The sequence below is a fragment of the Rhagoletis pomonella genome, unplaced genomic scaffold (assembly GCF_013731165.1).
Source record: "Rhagoletis pomonella isolate Grant_MI unplaced genomic scaffold, Rhpom_1.0 Rhpom_scaffold_00007, whole genome shotgun sequence".
In the NCBI taxonomy this organism is placed as follows: Eukaryota; Metazoa; Arthropoda; class Insecta; order Diptera; family Tephritidae; genus Rhagoletis; species Rhagoletis pomonella.
The window spans coordinates 30,987,713-31,003,961 of record NW_023458561.1 but is presented as its reverse complement, the minus strand read 5'-3'; the positions used below and the strand labels follow the sequence as shown (position 1 = coordinate 31,003,961).

General features: G+C 35.9%; 1 protein-coding gene across 4 annotated transcripts in view; it reads left to right on the top strand.

Moving 5' to 3' along the window:
- LOC118742580 overlaps nt 1-16,249 on the top strand; it is a gene marked incomplete at its 5' end in the record, with an annotated part of 108,103 nt that continues 91,854 nt past the window's right edge. For all 4 annotated transcript variants that reach the window (XM_036474761.1, XM_036474759.1, XM_036474762.1 and 1 more), the window contains 1 exon segment: nt 1-541. In XM_036474761.1, coding sequence (XP_036330654.1) covers nt 1-541 — 541 coding nt within the window.

Below are 16,249 nucleotides of genomic sequence, written 5' to 3'. Positions count from 1 at the left end.
ACAACTAGGTTGGGCAATATCACAGTGAATCGTACTAGCGGCAACGTGCCATCATTAGTTGCGATGACAAAGAAATCGGCGATGCCCGCTGCTGTTGCTGCCACAACAGCTTCAACACATTTTCGTTTAGCCAATGCAACAACAGTGTTTGCCAATAATAGCGCAAGCAATAATAACAATGCGAGCGTCAATGGTGTGGGTGTGGGTAAAGTTGTGGTGGTCAGTGGCAGTAAAAGCCATAATACAGTTGCGGCAAGTACTAACAAAAATATTGGCACAAGTGGCATGAGAATTGTTGACACTCAAGCAACGCAACAGCAGCAACAACAACCACAGCAGGAAACGCAAATATGTCTATCGGATGTCCAGTTGAAATTAGATACACGTGGAGGCGCAGGAGGTGTAGTCATATCAGCGCCACATCAGCAGCAGCAGGAGCAGCAATCAACAACTACTACCGTACATCAACAACAGCAACCGCAACCACAACAGAAGCAACAACAGCAAAAACATTCAGTGTCAAATGTGCCTCGCGGGAGCGGTAAGTCGATTTTATTTGTTTTAGCAGCGCTTGCTGTTGTGTCATTCGTTTTTTTTTGGTACCTTGATTTTACTAACAATTTGAGTGTTTTGTCGGATTTGCTCGGAAGCAGAAAATGTTAACCAACAAATAAGAAATGAAATCATTCACTTGTAACCTATGTACTTGCCCCTCAGCTGGAATTATGAATAAAACATTTCTGTCCGCCATTAGGAGTGCTTTGTTGTCTATTTTTGGACAATGAAGTGCCACCTGGGACTTACTATTCGCACCTTTGGGTATTTTTAACTCTTGTATCAACGCGCTGATTTACACGGATTCGCCCTTTGTTTGCCCATTTTTATTTGTTTGTTATTGTGTTTTATGTACATATGTATGTACATTTGTAAGTGAGGAGTTTATTTACTGTAAAAGAAAAAAATATAAATAAATACTGAAATACTAAAATTAAGACAGTACATAATCCCTTCATACCATTCCTCTGCCATAGCTATTAAGCTTTAATTTATTGGCTAGACATTCTTTCTATTTTTATTTGTTAGGTTTCTTTTTTTTCACTTACAATTTGCTTGATACGTGTTCGGCATACGTGAACATAATTCAATTAATACGAATAGACCTTTCCTCAGGCGGAATAGACTAATCAAAAGCGAAGGCATCAACCTAGTGAAAAAAAATATAGCCGCTAATATATGTAGCCTTTGTGTTCTCTTTACGTTGCTTTAAATATTCTTGTTTTTTCGTGGTAATGTAAGTTTGGCGATTAGTGCTAATGTAAGCAAACTTAGTTTTAAAAGGTACAAACATACTAAGGGCAATGCTCTTTTAAGCAAATGTCATTTTCTTCACTAATATCCAACTCAAAAAACGCCACGCTATCAGCATACATGCATTGACACCACACTTTACAACCTCTTATGATTAGTTCACATTCAGGGTGAAAATAAGGCACCCGTCTCTTAAACTAGTTTTCATTCCCCATACGTCTTCAGTTGATCGGCAAGGGTTAGCAACTCTGATGCCGGGGGTCGTCTAGCTAGAGCAGGAAGAGGTGTTGCCTGCTTTTCGGCAGAAGTTTATTACTATTTTTCAGCAGCACTTTGTAACGGTAGTTCCTCCACTCATATCCGATGAGACACTGCTCCGATAGCTTGGCGCCCGCATCTGCCATTCGTCGTGGAGGTACTGCTCGGACGACATGAGATGACAGCCTGTAGCCGCACCGGTTCCGGTACCTTTGAATATTTTTCTGCGCAGCCAATGGTACCACCGACCGGCCAGGATGCACTGCCGGGCTGTTGGGTAGCGGCTTAGGGCTTTTGTTCATGGTTCGTAAAATATTGCAAGTGACATGCATATGTATGCCCTACCTTGGGGAAGTGATTGGTTAGCCTAATTGCTTGGTCTACGTGACGAAGAGTGCGGTGATGGATTTTGTGGCAGAAATATTGAAGCTTCTGGCAGTGAATATAAAAGGAAGTTCGATTGTGCACTCGTCTACTAACACACCAAGTTGACTCGTAACTGGAGATGCCAGATCGAAAAAAATAAAAAATTTTAATCGAAATAAAAATAATCGATGCTAGATCGATTCATATATTTGGTCAAATAACGTCTTTTACTTAATTTTTACAAAGCAACAGAACACGGCGATCTGACCAAACTATTATTGTAATTTTTAAAGCGTACTTTTTTATTAATCACTTTGTAGTTTTTTTTTTATTATCATTTTTAATATCCTGTTTTATTCATAACCTATCGAGTAGCAACAATTCGTAAATACTTTGAAAAAAAAAAAAACAAAATGCTAAAACATGTATGCCAATGTATGTAATGGTAAAAACGTTTCTTTTTCACTTATGTGCAGCATTTAAAAAAAAAAAATTTACATTTGCAATCCGGAGTTGCGATAAGTCGTTCATACAATTTTGTTTGCATAGTTGCAAAGTTGTTTCATGAATCGCAATAATGGCTATTTTTTTGAACGTAATGCCCAACATTGTCATTAAAATTTTTGTCATTTAATGCTTAGTGGAAATTCATATTAACCTTACTCTAGGAAATGTTTAATTTTTTTTGCTATTTTTGTTTTTTGACTACAAATGAAAAAAATTGTAAAAAAGTATGTTTTACTACGAAATTAACCACTATTTTAAAAAGTGTATAATACAAGGTAGCTTACGTATATACATAAGTGGATTTTTTTTGCATACATAGGAGTAATTAGGGAGTGCAAAATTTTTGTGAAAATTTCCATAAAGTTTCGAATTCCGATTTTTGGAGTTTTTGTTGTAGCATTACCCAAGAGGACAAAGAGAGGCAGGTTATTGAATACTTTGGCCTTTGCTCGCTCAAGTTAAAAAGTTGGGAGGTGTCAAGCCCCATAATTTTTGCCAAAATTTATTTAAAATTTTATAGATTTTCTGAGGTAAACCGTAGATCAATATACATCAATTGAGGAAAAATCGACGGTCGATTCTCGAATTTTTTTAATCGAATCGGAACTAAAAAATCGGACCGGAAGGGCTCGATTAATCGTTCTCAGGTTTAATCGATTTAAAAACGGCATCTCCACTTGCAACTGGCGGCGAAGGGGACTTGGCCATTTTGTGGCTGAAAATACCTTTTTGGCCAGGCGAACACCCAGATTCGCATCTCAATTGATGGTATGTTAAGTTTTCCTAAACTACCTGTAGCAATTTAAATGCGTATTTTATATCTTTTAAGTTTTAAAATCAGATATTCAGGCTGATTGCAAGAAAAGCATCCCCAAACATTTCGCTGTATCTCTGATGAATGCTTCTTGGAACAAAATATTCGCCGTTCACGCTGTTCTTATTTAAGCTTAGTATACAGCTCTCGGAAAACTCATACAAAATGACGTCAAAGAAATGGAAAATAAATTTTCTTCTATCAAAATTTCTTTTGTGTGACAGTTGCGAAAAATTTTAAAACGAAATCGAATACGAAGTCGGATGTGAATAAGAATATGCAGATACGTAGGCGCGGCGAAAATGTACGAAAACGAAGTCAAATGCGAAGACGAACACGAACAGGAAGACAAAGAGTAATCAGCCTCATTGCGGGAGTCGCATCGAATGCAAGTCGTTTTTCGAGAGTAGAATCGTATCGAAAATTTCATGTCATTGCCCAAAATTTCGACTCGACTAGTGTATTAAAACGGGAAAACTTGGCAGTGCCGCTCACTTTTCGACGATTTTCGTCCTTTACTTATTTCAGTACGATAGTAGACAATGCCAATTTTGTCGAGTTGTACAATTTAGCCTAATTTACGACTAACGCAATGAGGCTGAATATGAATATGAATACAAATAAGAAAGCGAAAGCGATTACAAAAAGAAACCAGAAGTCGAAAATTAGACAAAGACTAAGGCGGACACGAATACGTATAAGATGACGAAGTCGTACGGGAAAAGACGAATACGAAATCGAATACGCATAAATGAATCGAAGGAAGTCTCAATTTCGCAGGTCCACCCAATTTAGTAAAAAGTGGATTTTCAGTGGTTTTCGGAGCTTTTAAAATCATCACCATTGTAACCATTTCGCCTTTAATGTAGATACTAGTTTTTATACCCGAGCGCACTTGTGCACAAGGCATTATAACTTTGTTCGCATAACGGTTGTTTGTAACAGCCAAATTTGTATAGACAAATGTATATATAAATGATCAGAATGAAAAGAGAAATCGACTAAGCCATGTCTGTCCGTCCGTCCGTCTGTTCGTGTATACGATAACTCTGGAAAAAATTGAGATATGCCCACGAAATTTGGTAGGTAAGTTTCCCTTTATCCAAGGTAGGTTGGGATTGAAAAGCGGCGACATCGGATAATAACCCCGCCCACCTTCCACATAACGGTATTTTCGAAATATGCAAAAACTACGATATTTCCGTAAATGCTGGATCCAAATACATAGTTGAAAATTGGTACGCGAAGTAAATTTTGGCATCAAATAAGACAGCTATGAAATTCTTTGAAAATGGGCGTGGAACCGCCCACCTACGACGAAATGCTGTACCTCTGTATTCCCTTCACCAATCCCCACCAAGCTCGGTACGAACATTGCTTAGAGCTTGACTAAGACACCCTTTGACATCATAAATCAGACAAGAATCACGCCCACCCATCCCATATAACGGTTATTTACAGAAATACGAAAACTGCGATAAATTAATAATTATTTAAGCTAATTTACTCAAAATCAATATATACAATGACCTCTCAGCAGAAAATGCTACTTATGGAGATTTTTGGAAAAATGGGCGTGACACCACCCACTTACGCCTATATATGTGTATCTCGGTAACCGGTTTGTCAATTTCTACCAAACTTGGTACATTTATTAACCTTGGCTCAAAGAAGCGATATGTTGAAAATTTTTGAAATCGGACTAAAATTACCATCCCCATCATATAACGGTAAATTTCAGAAATACGCCTGTAAATAACAAGTAAATTTTAAGCCAAAAAATACAACCTACTTCAATGCTCTTGTAAAACTTTAACAGTACCGTTAATTTCTTCTTGACACAAAGATAGCAACTAACCCAAATTAGTATGGGACCACCATTGAGGTACCCCCTTCTCACAAAAAAAAAAAGAATAATCGGAAGACGTGGTTCAAAGTTATCCGATAACATATGTACATGAAAAAATATTTCGATTAACTTGTAACCGTCTTCCTTTTTTTAAAGTCGGTTAAAAATACAATTCGTCCTATGGATTCTAGCTCATGTCGCCGAAAGAATCGCGGAAAAGTAAAAAAAAAAAATCAGTTCTTCAATAGCAGGTATGTATTTGTTTTAAATGTTAACAATATTCTTATTCGATTTTTAGTTTCATTCTTATTCGTTCTGACATCAGGCAAGCAAGTTTAAATAAAATATCAAATTGCAAGGATTTCTATTAAAATCACTTTTTTTTAACTTTCCGGGAGTTTTGCACTCATTTCTACTCTGGATTTTCATTAATAAATAAATAGTACAAAGAAAACAACGTTTAAAGTTTTTTTTTTTTGAATTTGTGAAATTGGCCATTTTCCGACACTTCAACACTTCGGAAATGGATTTAAAGTGAGGATAAAAAAAAAAATTTATAAGATGAGGTCAATGCGATTTTCGAAATCAAACTCGTCTAAATTTTGTTGAGCCGGGTAATTTGTTGAACATTTTTCTCTATTAAATTTGGTAAGTTTTTGTAATTCCACAAGCATTTTTTAACATTAGATACACCTTTCTCGAACAATGTATAAATTGAAAAACAAGTCTTGGGCTAAATGTTCTACCTATCAAATATAATTGCCCTCCAAGTGCATGTCTGCTTGCTACCTACCTACCGTACGTGTATTTAAATATAATCAGCTCGAAATAACGTTTCACTTTTCTGTTATACTAATGATTTATTGTTTGTTGCTATTTAAAGTAAATTAAAACGAATTAGTTAAACTTAGAAAACTTGATTCTATTCTCGTACCTATATGCGCGAGTCTTTTTTTTGTTTACTTTTACCAATCGTCAATTGATTACACTCTAGCTGGAATCATTCTGCCTGATGTAGCAATGGGAAAAGTTTGTTTCACAAGTGTTTGCGGTTCATTGATATGCAGTTGGTGGTTTCTTGAAAATTTGCTGAATTCGCTGTTGTGTATTTACACCTCAGGGAACAAATTGCACTTGACTAACTTGGGAAGTACAAATTTGTTTCGTTTGCCACTTCCGACTTTTGTGAATTGTGAAAGCTCATTGATTTCTTTGCCATTACAATTGTTAAGTATATGGAATTATTTATATGCATCGATGCGTGTATGTATGAACAAGTATAGAAAAAGGAGGAAACAATTATGAGGGGGTAAATGGGTTCCGACATATAGATAGGTAAGTAATTCGATATACTCGTATACATATGTATCTATGTATGCATGTAGTATGTAGGTTATTTTTGTATAATGATAAAGTCTAATTAAAAATAAATTAATTTTTCCACTAGTGCGGATATATAATGAGCCAATCTGATTGTTGACAAGTTTTTTTTGTTAATAAATCTGTGGTCTAGTATTACTTTAATTTTTTATATATCTACTGAAATTCATAAAACAGTATACAATTTTTCGAGTGCTTACTTTAAAAAGGCATATTAACAATACAAACAACAGGGAGTCGATAACCTCTATAACTATTTTTAACCTGTTGTTAGAGCTAATCGAACAATGAGTAACCGGCCCTAAGTATGCGTGTCGTAATTGAAATAGTTCCGTCTGCGAGAAACTGCGAGTTCAACTTCTAGTGTTCTGTTTATAGACACGCCTCTTGTAAAATTTATAGATCTGATATTTAAAGTTGGTAACCCTGCATACAGAAAAAACTCTGTAAAATTCGATCAAATAATGAAATTATTCTGGAATGTTCTGGTGTAATACTGTTTTTTGGTCGTAGAACTAATTTTGGATGTTCATTTTTACCTCAAACTAACGCTAGGTGGCGCTGTTGTAATATTTTTGCTATTTTTTATGGTTTTTCATCGATAAATAGTATTTTTACTGTTTTTAAGGCTGAGTAATGTATTGTTTATGCCAGTTTCATTGTTAAAGTTATGCTAGATGATGTGACAAAGATTAATTTTCTTTTGCTAATAAGATAGCATTATCGTGATAAAAAGTGTTTATGTGAATTTATGAGAAAAAATAACATTTATGTATATAGGGAAAAAGACTTTCTTATTTAAAAAATAATATTTTCTGTTACAAAATGGTTTTTTTACTTACACTTAAAAAAATTATGGTATGAAAATACTCGAAAACTTATGTTGATTGAGATATATTTAGTAGGGTGTTAAACATTGGGTTTTTGAAATAAGTAAAATATTATGGCGGATTTCGATAGAATACCTATACCAGATATAATATTTGTACGGAAAGATTTTTTTTTTGTAAGGCGACAAACCCCTAGAAATAGGCGTGGCAATTGCAGACTAAAGTCGGAAAACTTAACAACATTTGTTCCGCAATATACATAGATATTCTGCCGAATTCCACAATGAAGTCAACATTTTTGAACTTTAGTTTTCAAATTGCCGGCGTGGGCGTCATTTCTAGAAGATTATTTGATTGAAAAATTTTTGGGACAAATTCTGTTAACGAAGGGATGTTCTGTCAAAATCCGCAACAAAATCTGCGTTTTTCTAATAAGATTGGGGCCGCTCTTCTTTTCCGAATTGATATGATATTTTTTTCGTCCTTATTGGGCATCATTTTGCTTTAAATATTCCCAAGGACTTCTGCGTAGCTTGGCTTAATGCGTATTCTTTATTTCCGCATTCCATTCTTTCTTTCTGCATTCCTAACTACTGTGATAACTTGATCGTTTCGCCGTTTTGAATTTCTGTTTTGCTGCATCCCTCGTTGGAGTTCCTGATCTGAACTCTTTTTCCCCGAATTGTTTGCCATTACTTGATTGTTGTCCCGGGACGTTTGACTACATGATGGGCTGGTTACAGTATTTCCAACATGCTGACAGTGTTCATCGTCCTGCAGATAGTTTATTTGCCGCTTTCCCTGCTATCGTTTCGGTTGATTCCGTTTCTGCAGCAGCGCATTTTCGCCGATACTTACCTCCTGAGCCTCCGTTTTTCACTGCCATGTTTTTGAAGAAAATTATCACCAGTTTAAAATTTTAATCACAATTTAAATTAAAAGTTCAGCAAAATTTTATGATATCAAAAGATGTCGAACGAATGCGAATTAAAAAAACTGCATTTCGACTGTTTTTTGAAGAGAGTTTCCCTCTGTCCAAAAGTAAAATATGAATCCCACTCGAAAAAAATTTAAGAAATTTTTGGTATTAAAATATTTTTAATAGGGTTGTTGTTTGTTTAGAAATTAAATTCAATTTATTTTACCAGTGCAGCGAAAATGTTTTTGAAGAGCGTTTAAAATTCAGCTTTATTAAAAGGTTCAATGAAGTATTACTATATGGGAACAAGCGAACAAGGTTTAAGAAAGCTTTATTTCCAAAAAAAAAAATAAAAATAAAAAAGACAAATTTTTTTTTTGATATTGTGTTAAATGGGGTATAAAAATACCGGTGTAAAAGGAAATAGGCTTAAAAAAGTTTTATTTTTAAAATATTTTTGTAGAGGGTTGCCATCTGCTTAAAACGAAAAATATAATTTTATTAAAATGTTAAATGAAGTATATTAAAATATTTTTTAAGATTGCCACCTCTTAAAAAAGTGAAAATCAATTTAAATTATAATTTTAGTGGAATTGCACTACATACGTATATATGTATGTAGATATCTACATAGATGTAAAACTAACAAAATATAAAAAAGCTTTATTTTGAAAACAAATTGCATGAGGTTTGCCACCTGTTTAAAAAGTAAACTTCCATTTTAAAATCATTTTTTTATGAAGTTAAACACAATTCTGTTAATAAGTTTAATGAAATATTACAATACGGATGCTTATCGACGCTAGTTTAAGAAAATTTTATTTTGAAAATTGTTTTCAAAGAAGGTTGCCATCTGTTTGTGAGAAATAACAATATGGACGTCAAACGAAAGAAACTTGAGAAATATTTATTTCGAAAATATATTTAAAGTGGGCTCCCATCTGTTTGAAATATAAATTAAATTTTATGAAATACATATAACAATATGGATGGCAAACGAAGAATTCTTAAAAAAGCCTAATTTTGAAAATATTTTCAAAGAGGCTTGCCACATGTTTAAAAGTTAAAATTAATCAGTATTTAAGTTAAATAAAGTGCTACGTATTACGATTTGTTTTTTCGAAAAAATAACAGCGCTGGAACCAAATATGTATAGGATTTTACTGCCTAAAAGGACTTTCCATGCTTCGATTCAAACTTCAATCACTCCACTTGCGCTTCTTTCGTTACACTTAAGAGTTACAATCTGTGCTTGAAAATGCAAATTTTTGAATTTTAACACCCACTAAAATATGTTGATGTTAATCTTACAGCGCTTTGTCGAGACTCCTTCTTGCTTGTATCGAGTACAAAAACGTCCTTTGGCCATTTGGGAATTTGAACTTTTGAAAGGATAATGTGGCATGTTTAGTTGCTATGATACACATACACACACTCTTACTCGCGCCAACTAGCTCTTGTCACCAAAAGTGTCAAACCAACCAATTCACATGTGCTCATACAAAATCCATTTGGGGTTTCGGCAAGTGAGCCAAAAGAGACCCCACCCACTTACACCCGCTGCACATGTGACAGCAAGCAGACAACAGAAGAAGCTATTTTATTATTATTGTTGTTGCTACTACTGCTCCTGCTGTTGGTCGTTTTTCCGTTTTTCCGTTTTTCCGATTTGTCGATTTACCGATTTGCCGATTTGCCATTTGCGATTACGTTCAAGTGACAACTTCACTTGCGCTCGAGTGCCACTAGCAAGAGATGGCGCTAAAGCATGCGGAAGAAGAGTAGTGGGGGTGTGGGGAAACGGCAACCGGTAACTGGTAAGTGGTAAATGACAGAAGCGCCTACGGCGGGCATCTTTTTGCCACATTCTGCTGATGCCTTCAGAATTTTCGTTACGTCGCACAGTGTTTCGACTATATGGAGGCAGGTGGAAATAACTGCACCGATTGCACTGAAACTTGACATGTGCTCTTGTTTTACTTAGAAATAGGGAATTATGAAATTTGGTAAAGATAGAATAATTGCCACGCCTTCTACTCTTGTGGGCGGAAACATTAAATTTCATCCGATTTCGATGAAATTTAGTTTGTACTCTCTCTTTTATTATAAAAACCTAAAAATAAAATCTGGGGAAGATTGGATTACTATAATGTGGGCCCAGTCATTAAATGTGATGGAAGTTTGGTTAATTTTGTTCCTGCTTTCCACTCACAGAAAACAAAGGTTATACTATAAAATGAGTTAGGTGTAAATACTCGTTTTTTGCCAATGTTAGGTGAGGCAACTAAACTGATTAGTCGGTTTCGCGCCCATTCCCGTATATTTTCTTTGGAAATGTATCGCTCCTGAAGAAGGGGGGTGAGTAAATAATGTAAAATTTGGTATTTATGACTTTTACTTTTCCCTCTCTAAGTCCAACCGGTTTTTTTTTGTCAACTGTCACCATGACTTTTTTCTACCTGCCTCCGTATAGTCGAAACACTGTGCGTCGTATAGCTGTAAAAATTCGACAAGTTCGAAGATATTTTTGCTGACAAGCAATAAAAATGCTGTTGAAAAACAATTACGAGCAAGTGATATGTACAAGAGTGTGAACAAGCAGAGAACGGAGAGATTGAGGGAGAATGGGAGGAGACACAGGAAGGAGATTGAACAGCTGCTTTGCGAATGCAAGTGGTTGACGGAAAATTCATGAAATACTACAAAATCACTTACTAATATCGCCAACTCGAGTATTGCGTCGATAATTCACTGCAAGCGCGTTTGTGCGCGAGTGCGCTGTGAGTGTGTGTAGGGCATTCTAGTGGGTGTTGCAGTTGTAATTTTTGGCTTTTGCACAGCTTGGCGCGATGCTTATCTTCCATCTGCTGCTTATTTTCGTGAAGCTCTTGTTATTCAAGGCAAGGCAAGGCAAGGCAAGTGCCACCATGAAACGCTGTGTGAAATTCAAAAAGGAATAAAATTAAAGTTAGTGCCGTTATTGATAAAACACAATGTATTGTTTAGAGCTCCTTCCCTGCCCTTTAGTTGTGATGGCATTTGAATTGTTTTCAATTGTTTTTTTTTTTTTTTTGAAGGTATTCAAGCGCATACGTACCAAAGGTATGTGCTTATGTTGTTTAAATTTGCTAAAACTGCTCAAATTGTATATTCATATCTCTAACCTTCAATCGCATATGTTGTTGTTGCATGGCGTAATTGCTGTCTTTATGAATATTTCAAATGTTACGTATCCCCGTATACCTATGGCTGTTAACTCCTTACTCTCCCAACACCTTTGGCATCAACTGCTGCGTGTTCACATCTACTTTTATTTTGTTGATTTGTTTTATTTTTAATTTTAGTTACCAAAAGTTGCAACAAACAAATGAATATAAAAAAATATATGTAGTTGCAAAACTTTCAAATGTTTTATTTATTTCCGTTTCGCTTTTTTCTGTGTGTTATATAAATGCACAAAATTTGGCAGTAGATCAGTTGCATCTAAGAGATATGCAGGCCAGTGCCTGGCGGTGCAATAGCTAAACATTGACCTACGTAATTCCCAACATTCACTTGTTTGCATTATGTTGGCGAATTGAAGGCCCCGCTGGAACAACCTTTGATTTGGTTAATCTGGCTGCATTAGACCGATTGGTACTCGCCGGCACCAGATGCAACCAGATTTTTCTGACCTGACGGCATTTAGGATTATTGCTGAAATTTCTTCTAACTTCTCATATTGAGCGGCCCCAAGCTCCTCAGTTGAAAATGCCGTACATAAGTATGGCAGATGCAGGGACGACCTTGAAATGAAACACAAAAGTCTGAACGCTTTTAGTGGCGGTAGTGAATTGAAAATTCCCCACAAAAAATGTAACACACTCTCTGTTTTCGGATTTCTCTTAACGTCTATAGTAATATTGATCAAACAAGAACTAAATGGAAAGAAGTTTTACTTCCGTACTGTAGCTCAGGCGCGCTCAATTTCTTTGGCTCAAAGTTGCCTTTCGAAATGCCTATCAAGTTACCAAATACCAAGGATATCTTTTGTTTCGTAAGGCAAGAAATGGCTCTGCTGATTCAGAAGATAAGTCGGAGATAGAAAATATTTACTTCTTATCTATGGCCAATAAGGCGAACTTCTACATAATGCCCTCTGTGCGCCTGCAAAGCGGTTGTTGGGTAAATATAGCATCTGGTCCCCGAGTCTGGTACAGTAGAAGCGGTTGTTCCGCCCGTTCTTTTCTGAGTGGTCATCTCCACCTGCAGATGACAACAGAGTTCCATCTGGATTTTTTACCTACATATTGTACATTAAACTTTAGGCCAGCTGTTACTACTAGGATCGGATTCTAGAAAGAACTCAATTCTATTCCAAGATAGCTTTTCGCGAGCATCGTTATGTTCTTCTGCTTTGAAAGAAACAAGTACACAAACCTAGACCCAGTGTATGTTGGATTTCTTTAGTACTGACTTAAAGCTGAACAACAGGTCGAATGTGGGATTCCCTGAGAAGAGATCTCACAACTTCTGGATTATTGTACGTCCATGAAAGAAGCCGTACTCTGGCTTAGCAATTTGCCAGTCGATGCATGGCCTTGACTCTTTAAAGATCTCTTTAAAGTAAAAGTTCACCATCAAAGGTAGCAAAAGCATGCAGGAAGGACTCTGAACGAGGTTATCCCAAAGCTCACCACGATGGGCAATAAATACAATCCTCATGTAAGGTGTTGAGACCGTTTGAATAATAAGGCAAGGCTGTGACAAAGCCCAATGGAAACGCGCAACAAGGGAATGAACGGTTGTGGAAATAACTTTTCACGTACCTGCAGAGGTGAGGAAGAGGTTAAGAATGTTAAGAAAGATTTTCTTGCAGTGTGTAGCTGACTTTAATTCTTCAACGTGAAGGCACCGAATGAGATCTCAGTTATTTGACATAAGTATTTATATACAATGGATCAAACTGGCCTAAATCTGTCGGTCTTTTATTAAAAGGGAATTAACCGCACCCTATTACCTGTAGAGGAAAGAACAGGTAACTATAATCTGTGTGTACACTACCAGGCATAGCACAAAGTCGAGCCAAATTTTAAATATATGCAAAATGTTCTATTAGTCTAGAAAATAACTTTTGTTTGGATGCAATACATAGAAAAGCATTTTTAATCAATATGGGTAATGAGAACTTCATTCTTCAACAGATTTCAGCAGTTCTGCTTATCCGTGTATTATTCGTAAGGGTATGTATCTTAAAAAGTTTAACCAGTTGTACTGCTCTTGCGAATTGCCACATCCTTTGTGTTATGGAAAAATTTCCTACTTGGCTTTCGCTCATCATACCTTGCCTACTTTCCCCATAATTTCTTATTGTGTGTCTCCATTGTTTTATAGCTCGAAATTTTTTTCTTATATTACTTTCTGTGCATGCAGTTTGCGCGTTAACTTATTTTATTAGTTGGCAAAGTGCATAATGGCATCGCGAGGGAGCGTTCCAGCGTTGGCGTTGACGGCAAACCAAACTCGGACGCTCGCACGCCACAAACCCCTTACGTCATATGCGGGCTGAAGTATGTAGTATAATACGAGTACATACACTGAATTGTCTAGCATTTGGTGCTTAATTTGCCAACCATTCTCGTTCAATATTTAGCACAGTGTGCACACAGTGTGCGAACACAGAGAGCTAACATTTGAATAACCTTACTGTTGTTTTGCGCCCAACAGTGCATTACTTACATACATACATATGTATGTACATATATGCACTGATTGTAAGCTTTACTCTGTGGTCTTCCTTTTTCTTTTGCCGCCTTGTCGTCGGTTGGGAGGGAGCTTGCAAGTACACCCATGGGTTCGGTGGGCCTTGCGAGTTTCGAAACTTGAAGTTTAAATAAATGATTTTTTTCTCGCATTTTTATTGCTTGCGCTTGCTTTCTTCTTGGACGTTTTTGTATCTTCTGCATTTGATGCAATTTTTAGACGTGTTGTTGTTATTTTACATGTCGTTTTTGAACTTTTCCGCTTTTGAAAAATAAAAATCTACTTCTGTTTGTACCGCTCACGGACATTTGTGTGTGTGTGTGTGTGTGTGTGTGTGTGTGTGTGTGTGTATGTGTGTGCGTATGTGCCGTGTTATTTGCCAAAGTTTTCTCCCTTTTCCGTTTGCAATTCGAGGCTCGTTTTGTGTGAATTTTTATTCTTAGCCTTTTTCTTTTATTTTGCCCCGTTGTGCTTTGCACTTTGTGTATTTCCGGCGCATCGAAATGGAACAGTTGGCTCCTGGTACTAGGTTACACTTGTCTGCTAATTAGATATCACTCGGCTTAATTTGTAAATTCTTCACCCTTAAACCCGTACGACCGTCTTCTACGTGCTCCATGTCCGCTTGTTAGTAGTTCTTTGAGTTTTCTTTTTGCAGCTAATACATATTTTTCTCTTTGCTAAAGAATTTCAAATATTTGTTATGTTGTTGCACACACTTAGCGTTTACTAGTTACAAAGCTTTTACTCGAAAAAAAGAAGAAAAAGTCTGGCAATATTATACATCAATTGCATCGAGTTGAACTAATGTGTATATTAACCTTTACGAGAATAGTTCAAATACTTACACGAACGAGTAAGCTATGCATAAAAGCAAACAGGCAATTGTTCGAGCTGTGACCTGTTTGTTTTTCCATTCGCTTTCAAGTTTCTTTTTTTTTACTGAAATTAGTTTTAAACTGCCTTCTGACACTTTGGAACAGTGATTTTCGCAAAACGACTCGGGCGTTGCCAGCTAATTTCCTTTTTACGTGGCAGGCGGTGTACTACTTAGCAGCTCACTTAATCAACTTTTACGTAATGATTGTAATTGTGAGTTGGTTTTTCGTTGAGAAACTTGGCCTGGTTTAATTATGTTTTATTTGTTTTCTTGGGTGGTATGTACCGTAAACTGCAAAAGTAGTAATTCAGAAATATCGCAACAAAACATAACTACCTACGTACCAAAAATTAAAAAAAAAAAAAAATTGTTATAATGGTGGTACAGGCAGAAGAGTGACCTGCAAGAGCCTATTAAATTTTTGAGCTTTAAATAAATACAAGTTTTTACTCTTTATTAAAAAGTCTCTAACTGGGAACTCCTGTTCCTGTTCTCCTAAGAATTGCATGGAGTTAACCTGCTATATCGGTCCTAAGCAATAAAACTTAATTTATTAAATGCAGTATTACAATATGGGTGTCAGACGAAGGGAGTAGCCACCAGTTTAGAAGGCAATTTCCATTTTTTAATAAGCCAAATAAAGTATTACAATCTGGAAGCAAAAAAAAAAAAAACAATTAATTTAAGAAATATTTATTTCGAAAGTTTTTTCGAATAAGCTGAATAAAATGTAACAACATGGACGCCAATCGAAGGGGGTATAGCAAAGCTTTGTTGCAAAGATATTTTTAAAGAGGGTTGTTAATTTTCTAGAAGCCAAATTTAATTTACATAACTAATAAGCTGAATAAAATATTACAATATGGAGACCAATCGAAAGAGGTATAAGAATGCTTTATTTTGAAGATATTTTTAAAGAGGATTGCCACCCTCTTTAAGTTTGGTTGGGAGAGATGCCAAAGATAAAATGGCAGCCGAGCTGTCTGAAAAGATATCAGCGCACTCGTTCTGCCTGAAAAGCGTACAAAACAAAGTATTCGACTTTTAAATATGTGGCAACGGCTTAAAAAACAGTTTTCAAAAAAAAATCTTCTTAAAAATCTATTCTTTCACATGCATGTTGTACTATTTCATTTAACCTATTGATTAAAGTTATTTAAACTTTTAAAGCTCAAGAAAATATCAAATCTATTAAGGTAACCCATGCTTGACTTATCAAGAATCGGCGCTATATTTATTGGGCCCACGTTTGTTGGTGCTGACGTTGGAGAATAAGGTAACTTCTACAACGATTACTGTTGTAGTTATTGAAGTGAATATTTACTGGAGACAACTGATTAGCTTCCGTGAAGATGTCAAGCTCGGGCGTAGTGAAAATTAAATGAATACCCAGTTT